Source organism: Onychostruthus taczanowskii, unplaced genomic scaffold, assembly GCF_017590055.1.
Source record: "Onychostruthus taczanowskii isolate IOZ18803 unplaced genomic scaffold, ASM1759005v1 scaffold2, whole genome shotgun sequence".
Lineage (NCBI taxonomy): Eukaryota > Metazoa > Chordata > Aves > Passeriformes > Passeridae > Onychostruthus > Onychostruthus taczanowskii.
In genome coordinates this window covers 18,904,796-18,931,807 of record NW_024499239.1, presented here as the reverse complement: position 1 = coordinate 18,931,807, position 27,012 = coordinate 18,904,796, and the positions used below count along the sequence as shown (strand labels likewise).

The window sequence follows — 27,012 nt, the reverse complement described above, 5'->3', positions numbered from 1 at the left end:
AACAGAGCTCCATGAACCAGCCCAACCAACCCTGCTGTTCAACATCCTGTCAGTCATCACAAAAAATATGCCATAAGCAAAGGAGAAAGTCTCACCTGAGCAATAAATAGCCACCTCAGGCTTTTGTGGTGCTACTGGCTGCCTATTTGCCAGCATCTGGCTGGCAATCCTTCACTGTACACCACTCGCTCTGACTAATACAAATCACTTGTACACCAAGGCAGCAGAAACAAGCCCACGGCGACTAATTCATCAAACCTTAAAGAAAAATTAAGAGAGGAAAATGTAGATCTGAATGTCAAGGTACTATTCCATTGTTAGCCTATGTGCAGAAATAGAGACCAACAACTGTGTCTTCTTAGCAAATCTGAATGTGACCAGAGAGCTGATCTCCCCTTCTGTCCAATGGTTCTGGTAAACTGAGAGACAACAATTGATTTGGAAAAAAATCTTACGAAAAGCCATGACACCACACAGAGAATCACAACAGATATGACAACTCTCCTCTCAATGCTCAATAATTTTGTCTCAAGGTGGAAAGCCACATCAGCATGACAGTAAATTGTTTCTGTGCACTTGAACAGCTTGGTTCTGACTGGTAACTAAATAAAGTAAGATAGACAATGCCTGATTGACAGAGTTTTTCCATTTTTATCACTCCAGGAACGCTACACGAGGCATACATGAGTGTCCACAATAGTACGAGGGCTAAGAGAACTGTAATAGATAGCCAGATTTGTAAATCCTTGGGATACCAGATGACTTATGCATTACATTACAATAAATTGCCTCTGAAATTGTGGCATGCTGCTTTGGGGAAGCAACACTTCGGTGTCCTCCCAGGAACAGAACTTTTGTTATTCTAAATTGCTCTAATTAGTGCTCTTCAGAGCCCTGCGGCTATAGCTATTAGCTTTCCAACACAGCGACAACATTCTCCAGGCAACAAGATGGTTACAAAATACACCCTTCAAACTAGTAAGCAAAAGGCTATGGGAACTCAAAATTACTCTTTATAATCAGAGCAAGATGTATGATTCCGTATTTTCAGCCTAAGGAGAAACCAGGCAGAATGTAAGTATTACACATTCACTCTTGGGAAGAGTTTTCTTAAAATGTTTACATTAAAAGTGATAAATTCTGAATGCACAGATTAACTATTTTAGTACTGCTTTAATTAAAAGCAAATAAGGTTGTCTCCCTACATACACATCCTAACCTGCATTTCAGGATTAAAAGTTTCTGAATTCAAGTTAAACTTTATTGTCTTCTGTCTGAAATAGACCCATGGAGTATCTGATTCTCAGTCTTGATAACCCTTACAGAAGAAAAATTGCTATTATTTTATACACAAGGATCAGTCCCTTAATTTGCCACTAGGCATCTTTCCAGAGCAGAGTGTGGAACACTGTGGCTGTGTGGTCTGATCTGTGATCTTTTCTAAAGGGCAGAGCTACTAATGTTTGTCTTCACTGCTATATAGTTCAGTAACAGTCTTACAGCTACATTAATATTTTTTAATTTGATTTAGGTATTTCCTGGTTACTGGCCTGAAAGGTCACTGCTAGAATATTTACAGAGATATTTTTGGTGGTTCCCCCCTCCTCCCACCCCAAGCTTACTCCCACCACAGCTCAATATTTGGCTCTGGCTGGGATATAACATTTGATTGGAGAAGATACAATAGCCTTTTTCTTTATCCTCAAAACATTAATAATAAAGTTCATATCTGAAACACAAATGTAATGACATTCTGTTTGCTGCTTGAATATCAATAAACTACATCTTAGCATTAGGACTCTGAACAAGGTTTGGGTTTTTTTTTTTTTTTTTTTTTTTTTTTGTTAAGAGAAATAGGAATGCCTTAATTTTTCATTTAAGTTTTCAAGCACAGATCTTACATTTGTGGCATTGTTCATCTTGAAGGATTATGGTTTGGGTTTTTTTACTCTAAGTGCAATATTAAGAGATTTATTCAGTTGATATTTTGAATTTTTAAAATATCACAGAAATTCCCTCATGCTCACTACACAACTTTCTTGTAAAGTCCTGAAAGATTACTGTCCTTAACTGTAGTTGTAGTAATGTAGAAATGAGATTAAATAACTGCCCAAGACCACAAAGTTAATCACTGGAGGAAGTAGGAATGCTATCCTGACTATTTAATTCTATCACTAGCTCAGAGAAATTAGAGGTTAGAATCACTTTCAAACCATAAGTTGAAAAGTGGCAGCTGGTTCACAGAACCACAGAATCTTCTAAGTTGTAAGGGACCCACAAGAATCATGGAGTCCAACTCTTAAGTGGATGGCTTATGCAGGGATGATGGTTGACTGCTTAGAATGCAGAATAGGCATTATTTATCTTCAATTCATATTCAAACCAAGTATTTATGTGAAGAAGTAAAGACTGCTTGATAGGGAAGAGACTGGATGAGAAAAAACTGTGCTTGTCCCTGAACACTATGACAGCCAACCAGGTCCAGCAACAGATGCTGAATATTCAGTAGCTGAGTATAAAAACACCCAACTCCTGAGCTAAGTGTGCATAAACCCAGATCAGCCTGCAATAGCCTGAGTCAAAACAAGACATGAAAAAGTCTTGAGTGGGAGAGTACTTACAGCCAACATCAGCCATGATGCAAACAAGCTCCAGTAAACTCGCATGTTCTTCTTCTGAAGCTGCAGATGTTGTCTGGTCTTGACCCATCAGCATCTAAGCCAGCTGCAGGTTTTTCATGGCAGCTGTTCAACTCACACGACTCACAATAAAATGCATTTTCACTGTCCCTTATCTTGAAAGGTTACTTGCAGAAGGCCAGTGAAATGTCATCTGGAGTAAATGGCTTCTAATACAAGCAGGATATTGTTCCAGACTTATAAAGTCTAATATATATCCTCAGTTATTGAGATATGTTGGCAGTGGGCTCTTCTCAGCCTTTTGTTACCAGTTCTGTGATTTTGTGATCAATCATTAATACAGCACCACTTCCAAAGATGGTGGGCAGCAAAGAAATGGAGACAAGCTGAAGCAGGAATCTACATCCAAAGATATGGGGAAAAACAACCCACAAGAAATATGAGAGAAACCTTGCCTAGGTTTTGCAAGGAATAATTTTTTCAGGAAACATTTTAAAAACATCAGACCTAAAGATCCAATTGCCTTCTCTGTTTCATTTCTTCATGGCTTTTGCTAGCTATCATCCTTTATAGCTGTTCTTTGTTTTCTCCTTGTTCTTTATGATCCTTTCTCATCATTATCTTAACAAATTTCCTCAATTATTTCTTTCAGTATTTCTGAGGATAAAGCTTGAAATTTGTGGCTCATTAAGTTTCTGGAAAGCAGATACTGACCACCACTCCACGTGGACAGGACATGGCACGCAACTCTCCTCTTTGCTGTGTTATGGGAATGTACCAGTGTCACATCACAGAACAGCCATGGGCAAAGTAAGGCTCAGTGGATCTAAACTTGCCGTGGCAGGAGGCCACAGACCTCATGTACCATTTATCCTGCTTTCTGCACAGGCTGTGGCACAGCCCGAGCCAGGCAAAGCCATCTGCTGAATAAAGGCCCTGTTGGAACCTCGGTGCACCCCGGCAAGGTTCCACTGTACTGAGCAAGGTCCCATGGGATCCTCATGAAACAAGCCAAAAATGTCTTCTACACCTTCTTTCTCAGTACAATTTTTAGCTTGAATATAACATCTACTAAATTTGCATTACGGAATTTGGGTCTTTATCCTTCAGATTTCATTTGGAGAGTGCACAAACGCGCGCAGGAATGAGGCTAACAGCTGGTGTTCAGGCATCTGTGCATAATCCAGCACTCAGCCTCACGGCTGTACAATAAATCGTGACCCTGATTTTCTTCCCCCTCCCCTTTACCAAGATATTGACAAAGCAACTGGCGAACTGCCCGAGTTCAGCTCTCCCAGCACCGCGGGGCAGGCCTCCCACCGCCTGCAGTTACACCGGACACTTGCACAGCTTGTACAAGCAGGTGGCCCAATCTGGAACTAGTGGATTAGCAACATTATCCCGTTTAATGAAAGCTCAAAATTTCATTAAATGAAGTGACTGTCCAGCAAGAGTACACACAGCAGTTACAGCAAGCCTGTGTGGATTGAAACTTCTGTGCGGAGATGCGCTAATTGCTGACGAGTGCTACAGGGTATTGTTGCTAACAGGGTTATCCAGCACTTAAAATGAGCTAAAATCTCCAAACTTTTCCAGTCACAGCTGGGACAGGAGCGATGCGGATCACGGGAGCGGTACCCACAGAACAGCAACTCGCCCCCTCCCCGCCACCAGACAAAATGGCCGCCGGCCCGCGCCCCGCCCGCGGCCCCGCCCGCCGCGCGTCACGGTGGAGCGAGGCGCGCGCGCCCCTCTGGGCGCTCCGCCGCGCCCCGGAATAGCCGCCTGTTCGGCCCGGGGCAGCGCGTCCGCTCCTCTGATTGGCTCCCGGCCGCGTCACTCCTGGCCCGCCCGCTCCCTGATTGGTGGGGCGCGAGGGGCGGGCCGAGGCGGCCGGCGGGCAGGAAGGCGCCATGGCGGCCGTGGCCCAGTGCGTGCGGGGAGCGCTGCGCCCGCGCCTCCCGCTACTGAGCGTCGCGCTGAGGTGAGGGGGTCGCGCCGCGCCGCTCGCCCGACACCGGGCATTCGGGCCGGGGCCCCGCTCACCGCCGGACCGGGAGGAGAGCGAGGCACGGTCCGGCACTGCGGGGAGCCTGCAGGCTCCAGGCCCGGAGTGTCCGTGCGGCGGGCGGGATCCGAGCCCTCGTGTGAGCGCGGCGCTGGTCCCGCAGCCTCGTCCTTGGGCAGCTCGGCTCGCTGAGCCTTGGCAAGGCCGGGCAGCGATGGAGAGCCGTGGTTTGTGCGGGCAGGCACGGCGGGGACGGGCGGCACGGGGGTGCCGCTCCGGCGGCCAGGCCCGGCTCTGCGCCGGTGTTTTCTGGGAGGCTCTTGCCGGCGATTGCATCACGGAATTTGATTTCTCATAGAGCACAGGGCTGAAAACGCGTAGTTAAAAGTTCTGTGTCTGTAAACGGAATGCAGTGGACACTTAAAAGCTGCTGCCTTGCAGCAGTTAGTTACTGCTGCAGTGTAAATGGTCGGAGATTTCTGACGGAAGGTTCTGCATGCAGTATTCACAGGCTTGGAATTGTATGTGTCAAAGTATCATTTATATCTGGAAAATGTTGATATCTTACAAAATGAGCAACAGAATAATAATGTCCATCTTTTTTTGCCTTAGAACATCTCCACGGCTGCTTTGTGCAGCAACACAGCAGAAAAATACTGGCCAGAACTTGGAAGAGGACCAGGGACAGAGCCAAAATGAGCAGAAGGTGGAACCCAGCGCTGCTGAAAAACTGCTAGCTGAAGAAAAGACCAAACTGGAAGAACAACTAAAGGAAGTTACTGTAAGTGTCTCTGGGTTATTAGGTTGCACAGGTTACAAGCTGTGTGCCCAAGAGCCTGAACTGTGGGATCTCAGTGCACAATCTGGATACCTTTATCTGACTCCTGTTTAGTTGTGTAAAACCCACAATTTAATAATTTCTTTAAACTTAAGAGTACATGTGTTACAAAATCTGGGATGCATCCCTGGTCCAAAATTAAGATCTTGGATAATTTCTTTCCAGTTTCTGGATAGAATTTGACCTTTTCCAGCCAGAAAACCTGTTACTGATTTTCACATAGGTTTCACTCAGAGGGGAAGTAATTTCTGGGAGCCACGGAAGGGTGTGAATGTGTCTGTGGTGTGTGCATTTGTGTGTGTTAACAGTAGACTGCATGGAAACAGCTGCTGCCTTTCCAAAGGTCGGAGTTAATGGTGCTTAGCTTTTGTACAATATTGTACTTAGGCTGTAGTTAGGAAGCTTCAAACCTTTTCTGTTGGAGAGCCCTTCAGACTCTAGGCTGAAGCATCACATCTCTTCTGTGTGGCCTCGTGTATCTTGCTTTCTCTCCTGTGCACAACTCCAGCATCTGAAGGATGCCCTGGGAGGTGGGCATTAAGCTAAGATTTAATGAGTGCTTTATATAAAATGTCTTTCTGACATTTGAGACTTCAAGAGGTAGCCCAGGACCTTCTATAGAACCAGCACCTGTGGATCATATGTGGATTGAGTTTGCCCTTGCCAAAGCTCTACAGGAAAAATTTGAGATGTCATTTAATGTCTCTGTTTGTTGTTGGTTGCTTAATGCAGTTCTCCAGGCAGCTTGGCTGTTTTTATTCTGTTTTGAGTCTTCACTGCCATACAAAGCTCAAGCATATTCTGGGTGGAAGCCATTCGGGGTTAGTTGGTAAAGCACTCTGTGTGATTTTTATTTTATTAATTTTATTGTATTTCACCTCGTAGTGCATCTGCTGGTAAATGGCCATATTTCCAGGAGTAGGCCAAAACGTGACCTAAACAACACAGGAGTTAGGCTTTGTAGTTAGTAAAGGCTGAGAAAACTGAGGGCACTCTGTGGTGTTTGTGGAGAGGGAGGAGATGGTTTGAAAGTCAAGGCTGGGTTGAATCTGGTTCGCTGTAGTGTCAGTGTACCTCATGACTGATGAAGGATTTCTGGGAGTACACAGCAGAAAAAGCAGGAATACTGGGTTCATAGAACTTTATATATCTGTAAAGTGAACTTTTTTCCCAGCTAATCTGTTGACAAATACTACTAAGAGTTTGAAAAACCATCTGATTGCCTTTCCCTCATTTCTGTCCTTGTGAAGTGAAGCAAACTTGTCTTGCTAGGAGGGATGGTGTGATAATGGACATGTTCTTTCAGATTGCCCTAAATGGTAGATTTAGGGTATAAAACTGTTTAAAATGCTGTTTTATACTGAATATGCTGGATTACTGTCAGCTGCCTGACTGGCAGGAATAACTTCTGTTACTGTTTTTTTTTCTTTAGGAGAAGTACAAGCGTGCCTTGGCAGATGCAGAAAACGTGAGGCAGAGAAGCCAGAAACTGGTGGAAGAGGCAAAGTTATACGGTCAGTGGAGGCTCCTCTGGTGTTTACTCAGTCACACCCAGGAAATGCAAAGCCTGGAAAAATGAAGCTGACTGGCCTTGCAGTATTGACAAGTTGTACTTCCCAGTAGTTCTGACTACTTGATTAAATAATGCATTTGAGGCAGAGAGGTTTGAACAGTTCCTCAGCTTGCATCAGAATTGTGACCATCTCCCCAGCCAAGGGCAAGACTTAAACTGCTGAAGTCAACAGCTGACATTTTCTTTAAATTTGGTATCTAGTTTTCTACAATGTGTACTGCATTTGTAGATTTTTTTAGTAAGTTTTGCAGCCTGAAGTTTGCCTTTTTCATGTGTTTTGGTCTCAGACATAACCAAGAGCATAGGATACTGGTTTGCCTTCACGTTTGGGTGTCTGGTGGTTTTTTTTTTTTTTGGTTTTGGGGGGGAGGGGGGTATTTGGTTGTTTGGGGGCTTTTTTTGTTGGTTGGTTGTTTTTGGGGGGTTTTTTTTGGGTTGGTTGAGGTTTTTTGTTTTGCTTTTTTTGGTTTTGTTTGGGGTTTTTTGTTGTTGTTTTTTGTCCTTAGTGTTTGTTTTTAATTTAGTTCTTTTTTTGATTTTAGAATATTTTTGTGGGGGGTTTTTTTTAGCCTTTTACAGTTGAATAACTGTTCTGTTGAAGATGATAGCTTTCAAATAGAAGTAATCCTCTGAAAGAATGGATTCTTTTCAGTGCTAGAAATGCACAATCACTGGCTGTGAGGAGTGCTAGAAGCACATCTTCCTTCAAGAGCCAGGCTAGTAGCATCTGATTTAGCTTTTTGATATTTCCAACACAAATGTGTAAAACAGAAGTTGTGTGCAAATGCTGCAGCAGCAGAGTGCTGTTTTATCCTGGTGTTTGACTGCCACTCTACCTTGAAAAATGAGTTGCTCTTTTTCACCACACACCATACACAGCTGTATAGTTCTAATTCTCAGTACTCAAGTTCTAATTTCTGAATACATGGTCTTCAGTTAATGTACTGTAAGAAATAGTACTCTTGCATTTTTTTCCTGGATGTTTGAGTGCTTCATCCTGAGGTTGAGTTGCAATAAGCGTTGTTCACCAGTGTTCTACTGCAAAGGACTTGGAGTCATGTCTGAGCTCGGAGGTGCTACAATGGAAATGAATTTATCTTGAAAACTAGATTATATATAACTTGTAAGTTCTACTGCTTGTGCATGGCTGCTTGTTCTGTTGAAAAAGGAGAAACTCCTTTCTGAGACTTGCATAAATTCTGAGTTGCAGTCACAGATATTTGCAAATATAATGTACGTAATAAAAAAAAACGAACCAAACCAGCTTCTGAAGAGTTTGGTTATTTGGTTTGATCCAGATAACTAGACAGCTGATTTATCTATATTGGGTACAGTTCAGCCCCAATCACAGCTGTAGGTTCTAGTTTAAAACTGTGACAGTTTTTCTTCAGATTTTTGGAACTACTTGGACATTATTAGTTACTGTTCTGTAAAGAGCTTGAGTCTCTACAGAGTTGTGCAGTTGTTGGAGAGACCCTTTCCTGAGAACTAGCTGATCCCCACAGGTCTTGCAGGGTGCTTCTACAGTTGTGGGTGTTTTGTTTAAACCAAAGATGTGGCCTCTGGTAATGGTCATATCACTTCTTGGTAAGGAAAAAAAAACATCCAAAATGTGAGCTAGAATTCAAAAGGCTGAATCTGGCTTAAAAAAGAAGCAAACCAAAACCCTGTGCTGTTTGTCCTTTGCTTACCTCTATGCAGAAGTGTGTTAATTTATTGAACTGTTTTAATTTTTTCTTGATTGCTAATGCCTTAAGTGAGATTAGTCCAGATTCTCTTAGTGTGAGCCAGAGAACAGCTTCAGGACAAGGACTATGATTAATTTGGAAATAGTTCAGTATTTGCAAGGCACAGCTGCTGATTCTGTAAAAGAGGTTTGTAGAAGGAGGGAGAGGTGCAAGTTCTCTTCATTCAAGGAAGAATCCTTGTTCATCTCGTGAAATCTTCATCAGTCTGATTACATATTTTGTCTTCTGCAAATTTTTTTGTGACATCAGATTAATAGGTAGGAATAGGGCAACGTAATGCTTTGAATGTTAGGTGATGAGAGACATAGGAAACTACTTGAAGCCATCTGAAAGTTTTGGTAACTTTGGTAAGAAGTTACTGTTAGGTCATTAGCCTAACTTAACTCTTTTAAGTTGAAGTCACTTTTTTTTTCCATAGAAGTAGAGGAGATGGTTTGGATTTCAGTGTATCTGTGATAGTTCTTTATTCTCATCCAAAACTGGAAAGGATATTTTACCCCAAATGATTACAGTATCAGATATATTCTTAAAAGTCAAAGAGTGCAGATTATTGTTGTAGCTTTTGGGGTTGTGAGGTTGGGGGTTTCCCTCAGTGGACTAATCCCATTCTCTCTTCCTTTATACATTTTCAGGGATCCAGAGCTTCTGTAAGGACTTACTAGAAGTTGCAGACATTTTGGAGAAAGCAACAGAAAGCGTTCCAAAAGAAGAAATTAAAGATGACAATCCTCACTTGAAGAGCTTATACGAAGGTCTTGTCATGACAGAAGTCCAGATCCAGAAAGTGTTTAAAAAGCACGGGCTGCTCAGACTGAACCCTGTGGGAGCCAAGTTCGATCCCTATGAACACGAGGCGCTGTTCCACACTCCCGTGGAGGGCCAGGAGCCCGGCACCGTCGCGCTGGTTTCCAAGATCGGCTATAAGCTGCACGGGCGCACGCTGCGGCCCGCCCTGGTGGGGGTGGTCAAAGACGCTTAGCTGCTCAAGCTGAGAGTTACAAATGCCATACAACTATTAAACAGCTGGATGGTTTTTCTCTCACACCATGCTTCCCTCGTTCCTCTGCTCCCTGAGAGGTTTAAATGAGTTGATTGAGGTTTCCCAGTGAAAATGAAGTAACCGATGAAATTCTCCTGCTTAGTGGCCTTGGACATCACTGTTCCGTAAGCTCTTCTTCAGTGTGAACTACAAGAGCCATTAAGCCCTCTAATGCTTTAGATTAGGCAATGTTTTTTTATAACTATTGCTCCTGAGATGGTGAATTAAATTGAAAAGAATGAAACGCTCACAAGAATGTTACAATTTCAAGTTTATCACTGTGTGTAGATTGAAAATGCAGATAGTGGTTCAAACACTTCCTTTGGTTTTCTAGAATCTCACATTGCAGAAGTGGGTGGTGCAGTACAAATAACCTTCCTTCTGCAAGCACCCATCAGCTTTTACACACCGGTGTGATAAATGCCCTGTTTTGTCTATTAAAAAATCTCTCAACAACTGAAACTGAAACCTGTGTGAATTGTGAACTGTAAATAAATGGCAATGGAGATTAGATATCTTTTGTAATTGTTCAACCTTTTTGTCCTGTACTAACATTGAATCGAGAAAACCATCTAATACTTGTATGGCATTGAAGAACCAATAGAATTTATCCTATCTCTGGATTTTTAATTTAATGTTGTATAAATTGGTTTAAACAATTTTTATAGTCTTGTAACTTCCAGCTTTGCAATCAGTTTGTTACACAAACTGTAGTTACAATCCTGATGAGAGCCAGAACACCCAAAGAAGTGAGTTGCTGAGAGTTTGGTACATGATTTCTTTTAGAATTATAAATAATTGCATGTAAGTGGCTCAAACAAAAGTGTGAACTTAGTTTCATTTTCTTTATTTCTTACATTTACTCAGCTTGGGTATTGGGTTGCACCAGACCTTTTCTCCATGCAACACATGATTACCTGAAGGACATTTGTCCGGTCACCTGGGTAGGAGTGGGTGGAACCTGGCAAATTACACAACTGACAAAGGATCTGTCCTGTATTCTGAAAGCCCACTCTGTTAACACACAGGACAGAATCTTCAAACTTAGGGAAGTTACTAGGTCCTGTAAAAAGTAAGTACTTCTGAATTTTTTACCATATTTCTGGTTATTGTGGATTAAGGAGCTTCTTAACTTAAAGTTTATTAATCAAATATTGATTATATTTGTGGTTCAGATACAGAGTGCCAAAAGCTTACTGAACAGTGGACATGCTCATGGTGAGAAGTCATTACTCATTCCTTAAGACATTTTTCCCAGTGCTGGTTTCCTTCATGGGAATTAAGCAGTTAACCAGGAACAGCCTAAGTGCATAAAACTGTTTGGAGGTTAGTCATGTTAATCATATTTAAGGATTCATTCTTTCTCAACTCTGTGAAAGAATGCTTCAACTGGGCAGAGGAAGAAGTGTAATTATTTGATGTGTGAAGGCAACTACAATGTTAATTTTTTAAAACTAATGAAGTACAAGGAAAAAAAATGCAAAAAATAGAGGGGAAAAAGGGGATTCCATATCCTGAAGTTGAATTTGGAAGTATCTTTCCTCCCTCTGGGTTTAAGAGCACACCGTAGTTGTGGGAAGTAGGATTGAAGAAATGGTTTTGTTGCACTTTGACTGGGACCTGTTCTCACAACTGATGTCAAAAAGGGACCAGGTTCCATTTTATATACCTTCAAAGAACTGTCATGTGCTCCGTGACTCCCAATCCCTCTGGATCTAAACGAAACGTAATAATAATGTCCTTAATACAGAAGTTTTTGTAATAGAGAGTTAAAACCAAGGGGCACATTGGTCCCTAGCAGATGAAGGTTTTGTTAATGAGTTTCCCAGTGCTTCACACAAACTGTCATTTTTGGACTACACCAATTCATTAGGGGTGTTCTTAAACACAAGCTCCTGTTAATGTTCAGCACAAGGGTCATCTTTAAAGCTGGTAACTGAGTCTCTCATTGAAGTGGTTCCCCTTCCTTGCCCTCAGAAAGGCTTTAGCTGGAGTGGGTCAGTCTGTGGAGAGCTCCAACCACCTGTGCACTCTGCCATAACCCAGGAAGGAGGACTGAAGGATTCCAGGAACAAAGGAAGGTAGTTCTGAAACTTAAGCACCCGACAAAGCTACCAGCAGTACTAGCAATCTCACAGACCACATTTCCACCCATCACATTTAGCTACAATGCAGCTCCAATTGTTACTGCAAAGACTTAAGCCATTTTCCTCATTGCCCAAGCTACATTGTTGTTAAATCAGTCATGGAAAGAAACTTTAATACAAGTTTATTTACCAATACACAATGCAAAAATCTAGTAAAATGCTGTGTGCACAACAGCAGTTAGGCTTTGTGTGATTTCTGCACAGGCGTTTGTGTGTCTGGCACAGCTACAAATGTAAACTTCAAATGAATGCAACATTCCCTTTAAGGAAGAAAGAAGCTGATGAGCTGAACGTGCTCACAGGGTATCTTGCTTCACAGTATTAATGTGTCATCACTTAGGAGTGACTGGGGCACAGGCAAAAATATTTTGTGAGAAGAGTAAACCAGAAGGTTCAGGAAGCCTCTTCCAGTTGCAAAGGAAGGGAATGCAGCGGCCGGGGCAGAGCTCAGTTTATCTCCAAGGCAGTTCAGAGTAGTGCAAACCTGCAGACACTGTTCTCACTGCCTGCTGGGCCTGCCATGAGCAGGGGCAGGAGGGGCTGGAGCCACAACTCTGCAGCATCCCAGCCCAGCACTGGGCAGGGCACACAGTGAGATGGAGACCTCCAACACAGCACAGCCCCCACCCAGAGCACAAGATCAGAATTTTCAACAGGTTAGAGAGTGTTGCTTTCCCATAGGCTTACATCAATGCTGTTAAGACAGATACTATCATTAGTAATAACTTTAATTAGAAAAGTCAAGAGCATTAAGCATATAAAACACCTTGTCATTAGCAACATGAAGGCTGGATTATTTGTACAGTACAGGAAGCACTTCCAGATCAACACAAAATACAAGTTGAAAGAGCTCTTTGCCATCTCAGCCCCTTCACCACAGAAGAGAAGCAGCATAGCTGTAGTAAATTGCTGGATTAACATTAACTGCATCTCAATTTATAAGCAATCAAACAGAAAACCAGCAGCTCTTAACAAAGGAATGCTTAGACTAAATCAGTTCCATGTGAAATATGGAACAGCAGCATCCTCTAGTGCAAGTCACCTTTAAAATTAAAAGCATAGCTGAAAACGAGACATTGCTTCTAGGGAAGCCCGTTCCAAGGGACTAATATTTGCTAAAGCAAACATTTACCACCTTGAGTTAGCTTGCAAGTACAAAATAAATATTGATATCCATATTGCATACATTAAAAATACTTTTATTTTACATTCATTTTGATGTTCAATAAGTTACATCTAGCACCAAAGAAACATTTTGGAGGGGTTGAGGAATTAAGAAGCTACAAAGTGTAAATGCAGAATTCACTTCAACGTTTAAATGACTCATTGGTGCCTAGATTTTTTCCTAAGTTATTGTTCAGATGGGCTTTATGCTATTGCTTCAGTTTAACTTAGATGTGCCAAAACAGTGTAGAAATATGAAAATCACAGATTTTATGGGAAAAAAAACCCAGAAGAACCAAAACCAAAACAATTCTCTTAAACTCCCAGCTACATGCAGAATTGAGCCTTCCAAAACAGCATGTTATGGCAGTTCAGTAACAAGTTACAGAAGAACCAAATTGCATAACTAGAATGCTAAAAAGAAAGACTGAGCTTCCTTCCCACAGGAGTAGGACAGAGAAAATAACCAAGGGTTTATACCTTACGAACTTGTGTGCTGCTTCTACATGCATATAGGTGGAAGTGGTTATTAAAGCTACTCAGCACATTGCAGTTAGCTCCACTGCTGCCAAGAAGAGACAATTTTGTCTCGAATATGCCACAACAAACCACTTACAGATAAGCCAAACAAAGTATTACATCCCAGAGAACATAGCCCTTACCTTTTTTGAAGGGACAGAACATAAGCTCAAAAGAAAAAGGCACTAGAGTTTTGGGTTTTTTTCCTTAGAAATGCTGGCTTTGTAATTGTACCCCTTTTATGCTAAACTCACTGGTAACACCAGTTTGGTAATGCTGGATGTATTAAATGAAACCCAGTTCTGATCAGAATACCTCTGCCAAACTGCAGAATTAATACTGTTTTAAGATTTTGTGGAATCCTCACTGACTACAGCCCAAAGCATCAAAGCAAGATGACATTTCCAGATCTTGCACTCATATTGAAGCCAGTCAGGTTCCAAGTTTGGTATACCTGCACTCTAGCAGACCTGCCCAGCCTGCCTCCAGTCACAGCTTCCTGCTCCAGACACGACCAGCAGAGAGGCTCAGGCACAAGTAACTGTGCCATTTCCATATGGCAACCACTGGTTTTTATTCATTTGGTTAAATACCAGCAGGGAATTGAAGGACGAAATGAGTTTAATAATAGTTTTCTAATCCTCCTTCACCATCTTTCCCTTAACCAATACATCTTACTAGACCAGCACTGTGGGTTGGGCATTTGTTTCCCGCTGTGTCACATCCCAGCTGGTGCCAGGCTCCAGCAGCACTCCAGGCAGCAGCTGTCAGAACGGGAGGAGATCCCTCCCAAGGTGCACTGCTCTTGTAGCTGTCACTGAACTCAGATTCAATGTGCCTGGGCTGGTGCATTTCAAGGCACGTGCAATTAGAACCCTACAGTGGCTGGGTTAAGCACTCCACTTAGGGAATGCTTTGTGCATTTTGATCAAATCTGCATCAATTGTTATTTTTGTTTTTAAAGGCCAATCTCAGCATGCCCTATTTGAGAATCTTCTTCCCTTTCCCTGACTTCCCAAGGAAATTCAGGAGATAGCTACACCTCCTCAGCCGCTATGAGCTCAGCAGTAAGATCCCAAAGGAGGAGCAGCAGGCTCCCCCAACAAGGAAAAACAGTGATTTTGCTGCCTGAGGCTCTCAACTTCTGCCAAACACTTCACTGCCTATTCTCCAAAATGCCATTTCTGGCCCAAATCAGGACCTTGCTGTAGCTGACCCCTCCTCTGGAGCACAGCACCACAGCTGCTGGGGATTCCTGACACTCCAGTACCAAGCAGGAAACATCAACTCTTCAGAAGGGTCTGTTTCAGGAAACTCAGGTCAAAACAATGCCCAGATCAGCTGGGAGCTCTTCAAGAACCCCCCTCCACAGCACAAGTCCCTGGAGGCATCTCACCTACCACATTTCCTTCCTTCCTTCCTTGCACTCCCTGCCACGGCTCACCCCTGTTGTAGTCTCGACAGGAACTCTCATCCCGCTGTCCCCACTGTTTGGATATAGTTACTAAGGAGAATGTTCCAAAAGCTTAGCACTGGTCACAAAAGTCCCTGCTCACCTGTTCATGAGCACAGGACTTTTGTAAGCTTCACTTTGCTGCCAGCATTATGCCAAAAAAAACAAAAAACAAAACAAAGGGTGAAGAAAGTTTCCAGTGAATGAAACTATCTCCTACCTTCAAAGAAAAGCAAGGATTACACTGATATTCATTTATCCAACAGTACGGACTAAAGCAACTACTCTGGGACTACCGGACTTGAGTAAGTTCACATGAAAAAATCTGTTCTAAGAATGTACCAAAAGCAGTGAAATCCAATGTAAAAGTTTCACAATTGAGTATTTTCCATGATCCAAAGCAAAAGTCTACTTAAACCACCATGGATCATGATGACTGTGGAGGTTTATGTATTTGCTCTTTTGTGTTTTTAAGCGACACTGTTTCTGTATCTTTGGGGAGGGAAGGAAAAAATAACGGAGTCCTTGAGGCTGTAATGGGCCTCTGCTGTGTGTTTTCAGATCGGCTGAGTTTCATGAAGCATCCCTGGATATCCAACCGCTTTCTGTCAGAAAGTTTAAAATCCTTTTCTTCAGTACCTTATCTAAGTAACTGGGAAGGCGACTCTTTGAAGGAATTCCTTGTCTTTTTTGGAGATGGTCTTTAATGATGATAGTTTTTACAGTCACGTAACGTGCAGGACTCAAGTTCAGAGAGCTGCAGAGCACCTTTTCCCTGTCCGATAAGAGTTCAAAGCCAGGCAGGTTTTCAATGGCAGCAAATTCACCTTCTTTCCCCTCTTCCTTCCCTCTCTTGGAACTAGCTATGTTCTTGTTCTCCTTCCTCTTTTCCCGTTTGTGCCGGGCCGCCTCGTACTCCGCCGACTCCTCCATTTTGGTGATCCCATTTCGCCGATACCGCTGCAGCTCCCGAATCTTCGCTCGGAGTATCCTCTCCTTGTGCATGTTCTCAAAGAAGTCTTCAAACTCCTTACAAGACATGAACTGGTACAAAGGCCTCAGTTTCAGCCTCAGCTCCTTCTCTTCTTTTGTGATCTTCCTTTTGGGAGCTTTCTCCTTGTCCTTTTTATCCTTCCCCAGGAAGGCCGGTACCAAATTATAGTCTCGCGCGATGTTCTTCCGCCGCTGCCTCTCCTTGAGTTTCCTCACGTACATGTCCACGTGAGCCCTTTTCAACTCGATCTCCACGTCGTCGTCGTCGTAGTTGACCGAGAGGCCGCTGATGAGCGTCTCGGCGTCCTGGTCGTACTCGATCTCGTAGTCGTCGCGCAGCGGCATGTAGCCCAGCTGCTGCTGCTCCGCCACCGAGATGTCCAGCGGCGGCAGCGGCGTCGTCAGGCTGGGGGACAGCGGGCCGCCGCTGGGACACGTGTGGTCCGTCACCCTGTTGGGAATGGTGTCAGGGATGCAGGCCTTTCCCAGGTTGCCGTGGATGTACATGCTCACGTAGTGTTCCATCACCTCCTGAGGCGTTCGGGATGCGCCCACGTGAGCAGCCATGTCCTCCTAAACGGAACAAAAGGAGGGGTGATGAAACCATTCCCATTACGTCCGCAGCACAATGAGCGCTCGGGAAAGAGCAGGAATTTTTCCTTGCTCCTCAGAAGCCAACTCCCAGTACCTAAACTTCTCTGGCAATACCGGCCCCGTTTCTATCAGATCAGTGATTTCAGCTCTGGATGAGCGTTTGCAGTGCACGGAGGCAGGTAAGCCACGAAAACAGCACCACACGGTGATTCCTGAGCACCCACGGCACTCCCACAAAACCAGCTCACCATAACCAGCTTTCCAAGCTTTCCAAGTCCCAAGCCAACTGTACCAATAGGTTTGGGTTTTGCTTCTTTATATCACATTGCTGAGGAGCAATGTGGAAACAAAGAGTATTTACTGTAAGAGTAACAACTTTTATTGTTTTCTAGTTATTTAAAAACCAAGCAAGCTGCAAAGATTGTACACTTTGAGGTTTTTAAAAAGTCTGTACATTTAATGAAGCAAAATATAAGTAACAACAAATCAAATCAATCAAAAATGAATCAAATGGTCCAGCAGAGGGCAATGAGGATGACTGGGGGACTGGAGCATTCCTCTTTAAAGGACAGGCTGAGGGAGTTGGGCTTGTTCAGCCTCAAGAAGGGACAACCAAGGGGGGACATCACCAAAGTCCATCAGTGTCTGAAGGGAGGTGTCACATGGACCAGGCTCTGCTCTGTGGTGCCAAGCAACAGGACAAGAGCTAACAAGCAGAAACTGATGCACAGGAAGTCCCACACGTACAGGAGGATGAACTTCTTCACTGTGCAGGTGACCGAGCACTGGGACAGACTGCCCAAGGAGGCTGTGGAGCCTCCCTCACCGGAAACAGCCAAGACCCGGCTGGATGTAATTCTGTGCGAAGTGCTCCGGGATGACCCGCTGGAGTCCTTTCCGACCCGCCCCATTCTGTGACCGCGGGATGCTTTCTTACTGCTGCTTTTCAAACAGGTCTGGCTGTGCAGGGACACTGCAGGCGAGCAGCCAGCCCGCAGCTGGGAGGTACCGACGGCAAAGGCCGAGCAGGGCTAAGAGCAGCCGCAAGGGCTGTGACACGGACGGGCTGGGGGAGGCAAACGCAGAACTCCCTCAGCGGCAGGTCCGGGCTGCGCTCCTGGGAGCAGCGGGAGCCCGCCCGGGGACAGGGGCAGCCCGGGGTCCGCGGGCAGGACGCGCCCCGGGGCCGTGTCAGGGCCGCTGCTCCGAGCAGGAGGATCGCCCCCGCCCCCGCCCCTCGCCCCTTACCCAGTTGCCGAAGCCGAACTGCTCGATGGCGTCCAGCAGCAGCTGCTCCTCGCGGCTGCTCCAGCCGCCCTCGGCCTCGGCGCCCCAGAGGGTGAAGCGGCCGCCGTCCACCAGCTGGTAGCCGTGCCATCGGCGGTGCGGGCCGATCTCGGCGCCCGCCGAGAAGCACTCGGGGCAGAGCTCGATGTCGGCGCACTCGGTGCAGCGGAAGCGCAGCGGGCTCACCTCGGCCAGGCAGTACACGCAGTACTTCTTCCCCAGTTCCGCCATCTTACCCCGCCCGCGCGCGCGCGCGGCCGCGCCCCCGGCGCCCGCGCCGCCAATGGCAGCGCGCTCGGTAGGCGGGGCCGCGGCCCGCCCGCCATGGGGCGGGGCCGCGCGCGAGCAGGGGGCGGGGCCCGGCGGGTGCCCGGCAACGGGGGAAGCGGGGCCGGGCCCGGCCCGCGGGAGGAGCCTCGACGTTGTCGGGACATTCCAAAGGGAAGCGCCGCTTCCCCGGGCAGGGAGGATTAAAGAAATTGAGCCATTCTTCTTTTAGTTGTACTCCTCTCGGCCCACGCTGAAAACATCAGGCTGAGGCGTGAAATGCAAGCTGTTGGAACCACCGTGACTGCTCGGCGCTCCATGGACTGCGAGCACGTGATGAAAGAGCTCCGCTGTCTGCCATAAAATCCTGAAGATCAAAAAGAACGTATCGAACATGGAATTCATGGAAAAACGAGTTAATGAAAAACGAGTTAAGGGAAGCTGAAAGCCAAGGTGAAAAGACTGAACTGATGGGTGTCATGTGTCAGAGCAGAGCCATGTCCTGACCAAAACAAAGCCGGGCCGAGAAACAGCCTGAAAGCCTGTGGAGAAACAACCTGACACTGCAGCAGAAACGTGGGGTGCTTGGAACTGGAACACCACTTCAGGACTTTCAGGAAAAGTCCTGTGGAGCTGCCGAGTCAGCAGCTGGAAACGCAGAAATGTCACTATGCTGGGCTGACCCCTACATGTAGGGGCGTTCAGATGAAAGCCAGAAAGCAAATTCCTCCTTCCTTGCTGGGCATGGCTGAAGAAACTTGGAATTATTATTTGGGAAAACAAGCAAAGAAAACGAAATCTAGTTTTGAACAAATGTGCGCAACTCCTGTAACAGACAGAATATAAATCTCTTTCAGTATCGATTTGGTGCTAGAGAGGACAAATCTGATTTTACGCACAAATTCTGAACACCAGGAGATAGTTCAGTGACAGGAAGTGGGACAGCTGCTTGCTGGGTTAACCAGAACCATGGCAGCCGAGGCTTTGCCTGTGTTCTGCACGTACTCTTGTTGCACTGCCTTCTCTCCCCTCTTTTATTATTATTTGATCCTTCTGTCTATGTCAGCGTTGTAAAACAACACTGCTTTAACTCAAGCACAAAAATGCTTTGTGATTATGAAACTTGCAAAAAACTAAGATTTCTTCTTTTGAAACAAAGCCAGGATAAGGTATTAAGCATTCCTGAACTCTGAAAATACAGAAAAATATATTTACAACTGTTTTTCATAACACATTTATCAGGCCTCAGGCCTAGTCCAGAGAAAGATGTATGAAAAGGAATAAAACCACAGGCACAGTAAGTATCAGATTTTCTAAATGTCTCAGGGTATTTAACAGGTATTTTAAGATGAGAACTTCAAATCATCAGCAAAAGTCCTCTACCTTCAATTAGCAAATAGCCCAAAGTCCTCTTTTTGAACAGACAAAAATTGCTAAAGCCACCTGTGAAGAAAAAGACTAGTATTGGAAGTTTTAATATCTGAATTACACTGAATTACACTGACAACAGTTGATTAAGATAACTTTACATGACTTTATTTAACAAAACCGTATATTTACAGTTGAAAAAAGTTCCAGTTTGATACACATATCTAAACAAAACAAACGTGGTAACTACATAACCCAATTTAAACATGATGTACAGGAGATGTTGCAACACTTCTCTATATATCATTCTTGTTTTAAAACATTCAAAAATAAGCTGTTACAAGGTACCTTTTTTTCCAAATGGAATTGTTTACTAAATGAAATAATATTACTGATTGATTGCAGATCGAAGTTGCAAAACTGCTTTATTATAAAGTGCAGATTGTAAAGAATCCCAAAGCTGGCTGGAGTTTTCTGGTTTCTCTGATCTGCTGCATGTACAGTGGTACTTTTCATGTATTGCAGCAGTTCCTTTTTTTTTTTTTTTAAACAAATGAAGAAAAGAAAGTTGCTTGATGGGGACATTTGCTCCATGAAAGAAAATCTCATGCATCTTGTTACAGATACTTTCAAGTACCTGAACAATTATATTTTCAATTTTTTAATGTAATTCCCTGAATTTCTTAAAGATTTCTGTATAAGCTAATTAAGAGATTTGGTATATTGCAAGAAACTTGAAAAAGCTCAGTGGCAAAAAATTCTATGCCATTACTACTCAGCTCTGTTTTTATCAAAATTCAAGCATTACCTTCAAATCAAGTCATTGAGAAGTTGAAATAGTTGCATGTTTAGGCAGATGATTTTTTTTCACATGTATTTTGTTTGAAAATAAACTGTGCAAAGCTCCTTATTGCATTGCTGTTTCTTCATTAAAGAACATACCTTATATACACAAAGAAATCATTTAGAAAATATATACAACTTCTAAGAACAGATCAAATCACAAAACAAAGTAATTACATTTGCAAGTAACAAACAGTGCACAAGTGTTGCAGCAGGCCTTTTCCCCACAACTATGCCCACTGTCACTGTTACATTCAACATCTTATTCAGAAGAGAGAAAGAACAGGCTGTCGATGGCTGCCAAGATACCTAGTAGCTAAAAAATGCTTTTTAACCAGACAAATGAGCCACACTTGGAGACTTGCTTTAAAAGAAAATACAAATGTAGTTGCAATGAAGACTTAAATCACAAAGCCAGTTACAGTACCACCTAAACATGTATATTGAGGAAAAAGTGATCTCTGTGTTCCATAAACCGTTTAAAAGCATAGTGCAAATGTTTCGGATGGTAGGCCTCTCGTATTCTTCATGGAAAGGCATATTTGTTGTAGTAATAGAAAAAGTAATATTAAAAAACACTTACTGACCTTCCTGCTTTCTATTGCACTTCAAAGCAATGGAGCATACAAGTACCAGTCACTGGAGGACAAATTCTGTACAAATTCTGAGTGAATTAACATGTTTCCTATCACATCATAATGTCTATTTTCAGTAAGTGATGACTGAGGTGATGTCTTGTGGTGGAATTAGGATGACCAACAAAAACCACATCCATTACACCAGCTACACAAAGTGGACAGGAGAAGAGGTCAATGAGGTATTGGACTTGCAGGCTGCATTTGCATTACACATCTTTCAAAGTGATTATGAGTCCTCACTTACCAGGGAATCTTGTTCTCACTCTTCTTAATATTACAATCAAATTATCCCTCATAGAAATAATGTCTGTACCAAAGGACAGTGTTTTATGTCCCACAGTCCTTTACACTGTATGTTGAGTTGAGCAGTGTGCAACTATTCTTCTTGTTTTTATTCAGACAATGCCAAAATAATCAGCATAAAGCAGCTGAAGAGCACAGGGAAACCGCTGACCATACAGCTGGAGGATTTAGTAACGCCTGTTCACAGTTAACACAAATATTGCTTCAGTTACCTTTCCCTTTTCAATGATCATCAATAGTATAAAACAGGTTTTACACTACACACTATGCAATAAACATTCTTGTAAATCAGAGGCACTCATGATTTGCCCTTCAACATTCACCTGAATGCAGAGAGGATCTACAATGTATGAGGGACTTATTTAATGGCCATTTGCTGCCACTGTAACTTGCTCTCATGTACTAGAGGTCAGATAAAACGCTCAGAAATGACAGCTTGTACTCATCCTGATGGTGTCTGGCACATTTCCCAATAAACTTCTTTCACTTGTCACTCTGTGGATCAGCTCCACATAACCTTCCCACTGAGGCATCAACAGCAGCTTCAGGAGATTCCACAAAACCTTTTCTTTTCAGCAGCAACACTGGCAAACATTAACTTCTCCCCTACCACCCTTCCTCCTTAGTTCTGCCAGTGAGAAAAGCTTGGTTTAAAGTAGCTACCAAAATTGCTTTTAACCATTTCTCAGTTTATCTGCTAAGTCCAGTTTCATCTCCATGACTGGACACATGGCACACAGTAAGTGGGTGGTAGGCAAGAACATGGTGAAACAGCAGTGCCCCAGGAGAGTGACACATGGAAACGTGCATTTAGTGACCTTGGCTTTCAAGGAAAGAGAGTACAAATTAGGAAATGATGCCACCTTAACACCAGAACCCTCTTGTTGAGTTTACAATCTAGTCTGATGAATGAAATTTCCTCCATATGCATCCAGATTGGATTTGAAAATAAATTTCCAAGGCATCTTGAAGAATAATTAGTTTTGCACTGCTAGTTTGACTTCTCTTCCAAGCTTACTTTCTACTTAACTTTTTCTTATTAAGGAAAGGAATGTAGTTCTATGTCTACATGATTTCTTTGGTAAATGGGACCCACATCCTATAAAATCAGAAGCATTTCTAAAGAAATGGTCCTTACATCATTTAGAATTCAAGCACCAGTTATCTAAAATCCAGATCCAGCTACTGTTACAGGTATTGGAAATATATCCTGCCTAAGAATGGAACGGGAATAGCTGTCAAAGCAACCAACATTGCTGAACATTCAGTCTTTTAAAACAGCTAAGGAAAAAAATTCAGAAAAACCCCAAACCCTTGATACTATTTTGTTTCACTGCCCTCATCAGAAGTACAGGATGTGTAATGCTCTCCACAGCATACGCGCATACCACTAAAAGTTTAAGGCTAAGCCTAGGGTTAATTTATAAGGGGTTTATCCCCTAATTTCCTTTCTTCTGTTTTTTTTTCACTCCTCCTCCTCGATTTTCTTCTCTCCCCCTTAAGGCTATTCTACTACTAAATGTAACTGAACTAACACTTTGATTTGCAGGGCTCATACATGTCAAACAGTAATCAATACTTTTGCCACTTTTGCTCTTTTCCTGGGAGTCACTGGAGGCAAACCCAACGTTAACGTTTCAGTGAAGGACTTCCTTTTTCCATTTCCCGGTTATCTTTCTGCAGAGCAGCCAGTATCTAGACATTTCAAGAAATGAGAGAGAAGAAAAGCATTAGATTAAAAAAAAAATTACTCAATTCGTTCTGAAGAGTTTCCAATTATGTCTGAGCAATGCTATTTTAACTATCAAATGTAATTAAACTTAGGGAACCTCTCCACTGACAAGAGACCTCTCCCATAAGTGCTGGTGACATGGTGGATAGAAACAGGTTTAACAAAGGTTTAAACTCTATCTCCCCCCAACACACACTTCTGAAGCCTGTTATTTGGGGTACTTGGCAGAATAGGACCCTTATCTCTCCTTCCCCACAAGGGAAGCAGCAGCAGGCTGGCAATTCATTTGGAATGCAATCCTCACGCACACATGACATGTTCAAGGAAGGTGAGACAACTGAACAACCTGTGGAGCCACTCCTGCTGTGAAGGCTAGGAATGCTCATCTTGAAGAGAAAACTGGCAATCCCCAGCATCTACAGGCACTGCTACCCAAGGAAAGAACCAGAAACACCCAGTTTGCTGCTGAATTGCCCCAACCACTATGTTTAACACGTTTCATTTTCTCTGCAAAAAAGCAGTTGGATAAAATAGGCAGAGCTCTATTATGGAATGACTCACAAAGTGGGCTGTATTGCTGCTTTGAACAAAGGAAAAAAAAGAGGTGTTTCCATTCTCCAACATTAATGGCTGCTACAGCCACTTAATGATTTCCATATTCAGATGACACATCTTTTTTTCTTTAAACTGAAATTTACTTGAAATTACAGAGATGAAACAATTTTTGAAATCACAAGCTAAATCCCAATAAAGAAGTCAGAGACGCAATCACTTCTGTGGAGACCAAAATTAGGCAGAGATCTTCAAGAAGATTAAAATGACTGTATGATAGCATGTCCTGACAACTTCTCCCAAAGCCTGGATTCCTGCTTTTAAGTATTAAGTTGTAATGTTGCTAGCAGCCTTTGTAATTAATAAATTTTCAAAGTTGTGTGACTTTTTACTTCATAAAGGTCACTCAATATTTCAATCTGAATGTTGACTGAGCTCTCCCTTTCCAGAAGACATTAAGCTGAGGAAATCCACTCATCTCAATGTATCCTAAAAGCACGGAGTAAGCTACACAGTCCCACCTACCCATAAAATCAAGCATTAGCTAAAACATTCTTCCAGATGTTGCCAAACCCCATTTTCATGAGTGAAGTAAAACCATCAGTTACCAAAGATTGACATCCTCTTTACCTGAGCCCATTTTTTGTTTCTACTTTGCATCTGAATGGCAGCAATAGATGTGAAGAATTCTTCCGAAGGCAAGTCCTCTGGTAGCTTTGTTAAAAACTGAGCTATATGAATGAAGTCCATTTTGGTCAAAATATCTTCAAAAAGTTTTAGTATTCCCAGCGCTGTACGGAATAAGAACTCTTCTCCATCACGGCAGAACACATCCCAGACACGACAAGCCAAGTCTAGTGGCAAAGATTTGCTGTACAACGTGAATATCCTGAAAGGCAGAACAAAATTTTCAGCTATTGGACAAGAAGTCTTGGATACTCTCAGAAGTATACACACCAATTACCAGTAAGTTTGAGGCTTCTCAAGTATTTGTAATTGGATATTCCTTTTTATATTTCAGCAGTACTTCTGTTAGTTGCAGCACACCAACCCATGAAACAATATAAAATTGTACAACCATTAAGGCGTGGTCTCTAGGTTTGATTTTCTTGCATCATACCAGAAGAAACGATAGACATGGTTTTACAGTGAGCATGTGATGACCACAGCTATAATCAAAGGCCTATTTAATAATCACTTCAGAGCTGAGAATTGATGCAGTTTTAGTTGCAAAAACTCAAAAATGCTGAACCTTAAGACAAACGGCAATGGGCATTTTGTGGTTTAGATAAAGGAGATGAGTAAAATTAACTCTTGTGTTCCAGATTGGATTGACAGGCAAAGTAGTAAGAGCATGAGTTTTGGAGGAAGGATCAGCTTGAACTCCCTTAAGTTGAGAGAAACAGGCAAGGCAGGATGTCCAGTGAAGTGTAGACAGTGGTGACAAGATGGTGGCTCAGTGTGCCTGTACAGATGTGATTCCCAAAGAGAAGGGGTAATACCAGAAGCAACAGCCTCGTCCCAGCTGCTAAAACTCTATTCTCATTAACAAGCATGAGCACTTGTCTTCCTTCACCAAAATGCTGACAGCCTTGCAGCCAGACACAAGAAGTTGCTCCCTCCTCTCTCCTTTATCCAACAACTTGCTGCACAACAGAGCAGGAGCACTGCTGCCAGCAATGACCTAACAGCACTTGATAAGAATAATTTCCTGGAATCATTTTACAATATATAAGGGAAAAGAATTACAGTGGTTTTTTCCTTCAGAATTCAGAAATAACTTTTCCACAGATACACTGCACAAAAATCTCTATAAAACTGCAAAGAATTCTCTCCCCAGCAGAGGTCAGCAAAGGCTCAAATTTCAATCAAACCTTTCCACAGCTTTTAACAAAAACTCCTTTTGAAGTATGCTGAATTGAACAGTAGTTTTCACATGTTTAAAACTACCCTCTATCACTTCCAATTTTTTATATGGGAAATCTGGATTCACATTAAAAAGATAAAATGGAACAGATATATACACATGCATATATATATATATAGGTATAGAAAATGAAGTAATGTATTTTCACAGGAAAGTCTAATAATCAAAGGCTTTCTGCATTCTCTGCTTTTTACTATATAAAAGTTTATTCAATGATGTGTTGTAAAGTATATGGCTTCTGTGTGAATCACTACACTTTAGAAAAAAGAGAAAAGACATTAATTTGGTTAACATCCTGATGAAATGAACATTTGCACAAATTCAGGTGACAAGTGAATTGCAGGTTTAAGGTCCTTAGGATTTTACTGGTTTTCCTATTTTTATATCTCATTGCAATCTTCTTATAACAAATGGAAACATTTTAAATCCTGTTCTCCAAAAAGCTAAGTTAGAATTATAAAATAAACAAGAAGTATAGGTCTGGGATGCAAAACCCAAATACTTGTTCATCACACATACATGAAGAAGGTGTAAGATGAGCACTATACAAGCTCTTTCTTTGGGTTACTAGCTGATCCTGCACTGCAAACTTCATTTACTTTGTACACTCTTTCAATCTTTTTGAACTGTTGCAGACCATATAAAACTGTACTGCCACAGAATACCTACATGGCAGAATTAAGACTTCTGTTGTACACAGACAGGAAACAGCAACAGGTTTTCAATTTAAAAGGAAAAGTGTAATAGGAAGCAATTCAACTGAGTCCTTTCCTGGTGACCAAGTAGCAGGCAAACACCCAGCCAGAAACAAGTCCTGGTTAAAGATAAGTAACAATGCCAACTTTATAGACCTGGTTTTATTCACAAAAGCCATTATTCTGTCATGATTCAGACCTAACCTGAATAACCCAATTGTATTAAATCTCCAACTATGCAGAAAATTAACTGTCAAAAGAAAGAACTATTTATAAGAACACTTCTTTTGTATGAAAGGATTTACTTGCATCAAAAAAGCTGTCACATCAAGAAAGGTATTTGCCATTGAGCTCTTCATAATTTGGAATGAAGTGCTATCTGCACTTAACAAGGCAATTAACTTTCATTACTATTTGCATGAAATTAATGCCTCAAGACCTAACAGCAGAGACTGGGCCTCCTAGAATAAGCAGTGAAAGGCCAGTAGGAATCACTACTTAGAACAGCATTTCATCCCTTCAAACATTTCCTACTGAAAGACATTTTTTCTTAGATATCTGAGCTACTGGTCTGAAACTCAGCTGGAATTTATTGGAGTAATAAAGCAGCTGCCAGACTGAGGGAGTTCCAGCAGCATCTTTCAGCAGCACTGGCACGCTCCTTGCACATGACTTGCTGTCACTG

The 27,012-nt window shown here is 42.7% G+C and overlaps 3 protein-coding genes across 5 annotated transcripts in view; 1 reads left to right on the top strand and 2 right to left on the bottom strand.

Moving 5' to 3' along the window:
- The first annotated feature begins 4,510 nt into the window (after positions 1-4,510).
- On the top strand, positions 4,511-10,358 carry GRPEL1 (GrpE like 1, mitochondrial). The gene is made up of 4 exons (XM_041402962.1): positions 4,511-4,623; positions 5,260-5,428; positions 6,918-6,999; positions 9,439-10,358. The coding sequence occupies exons 1-4, from the start codon at positions 4,553-4,555 to the stop codon at positions 9,783-9,785; spliced, it is 669 nt and encodes a 222-aa protein (XP_041258896.1). The 5' UTR covers positions 4,511-4,552; the 3' UTR covers positions 9,786-10,358.
- Positions 10,359-13,170: 2,812 nt separating this feature from the next.
- TADA2B (transcriptional adaptor 2B) lies at positions 13,171-18,237 on the bottom strand. The gene is made up of 2 exons (XM_041403036.1): positions 17,964-18,237; positions 13,171-16,694 (listed from the first exon to the last, which is right to left on the bottom strand). Exons 1-2 carry the CDS (start codon positions 18,231-18,233, stop codon positions 15,702-15,704), a joined length of 1,263 nt encoding a protein of 420 aa, XP_041258970.1. The 5' UTR covers positions 18,234-18,237; the 3' UTR covers positions 13,171-15,701.
- A 1,546-nt stretch (positions 18,238-19,783) lies between these two features.
- TBC1D14 (TBC1 domain family member 14) overlaps positions 19,784-27,012 on the bottom strand; it is a 65,498-nt gene continuing 58,269 nt past the window's right edge. For all 3 annotated transcript variants that reach the window (XM_041402975.1, XM_041402977.1, XM_041402976.1), the window contains 2 exons: positions 24,336-24,594; positions 19,784-23,116 (listed from right to left, as the gene is read on the bottom strand). In XM_041402975.1, the coding sequence (XP_041258909.1) occupies positions 23,051-23,116; positions 24,336-24,594 (325 nt within the window). In that variant the 3' untranslated portion in view covers positions 19,784-23,050. The remainder of the gene's footprint in view (positions 23,117-24,335; positions 24,595-27,012) is intronic.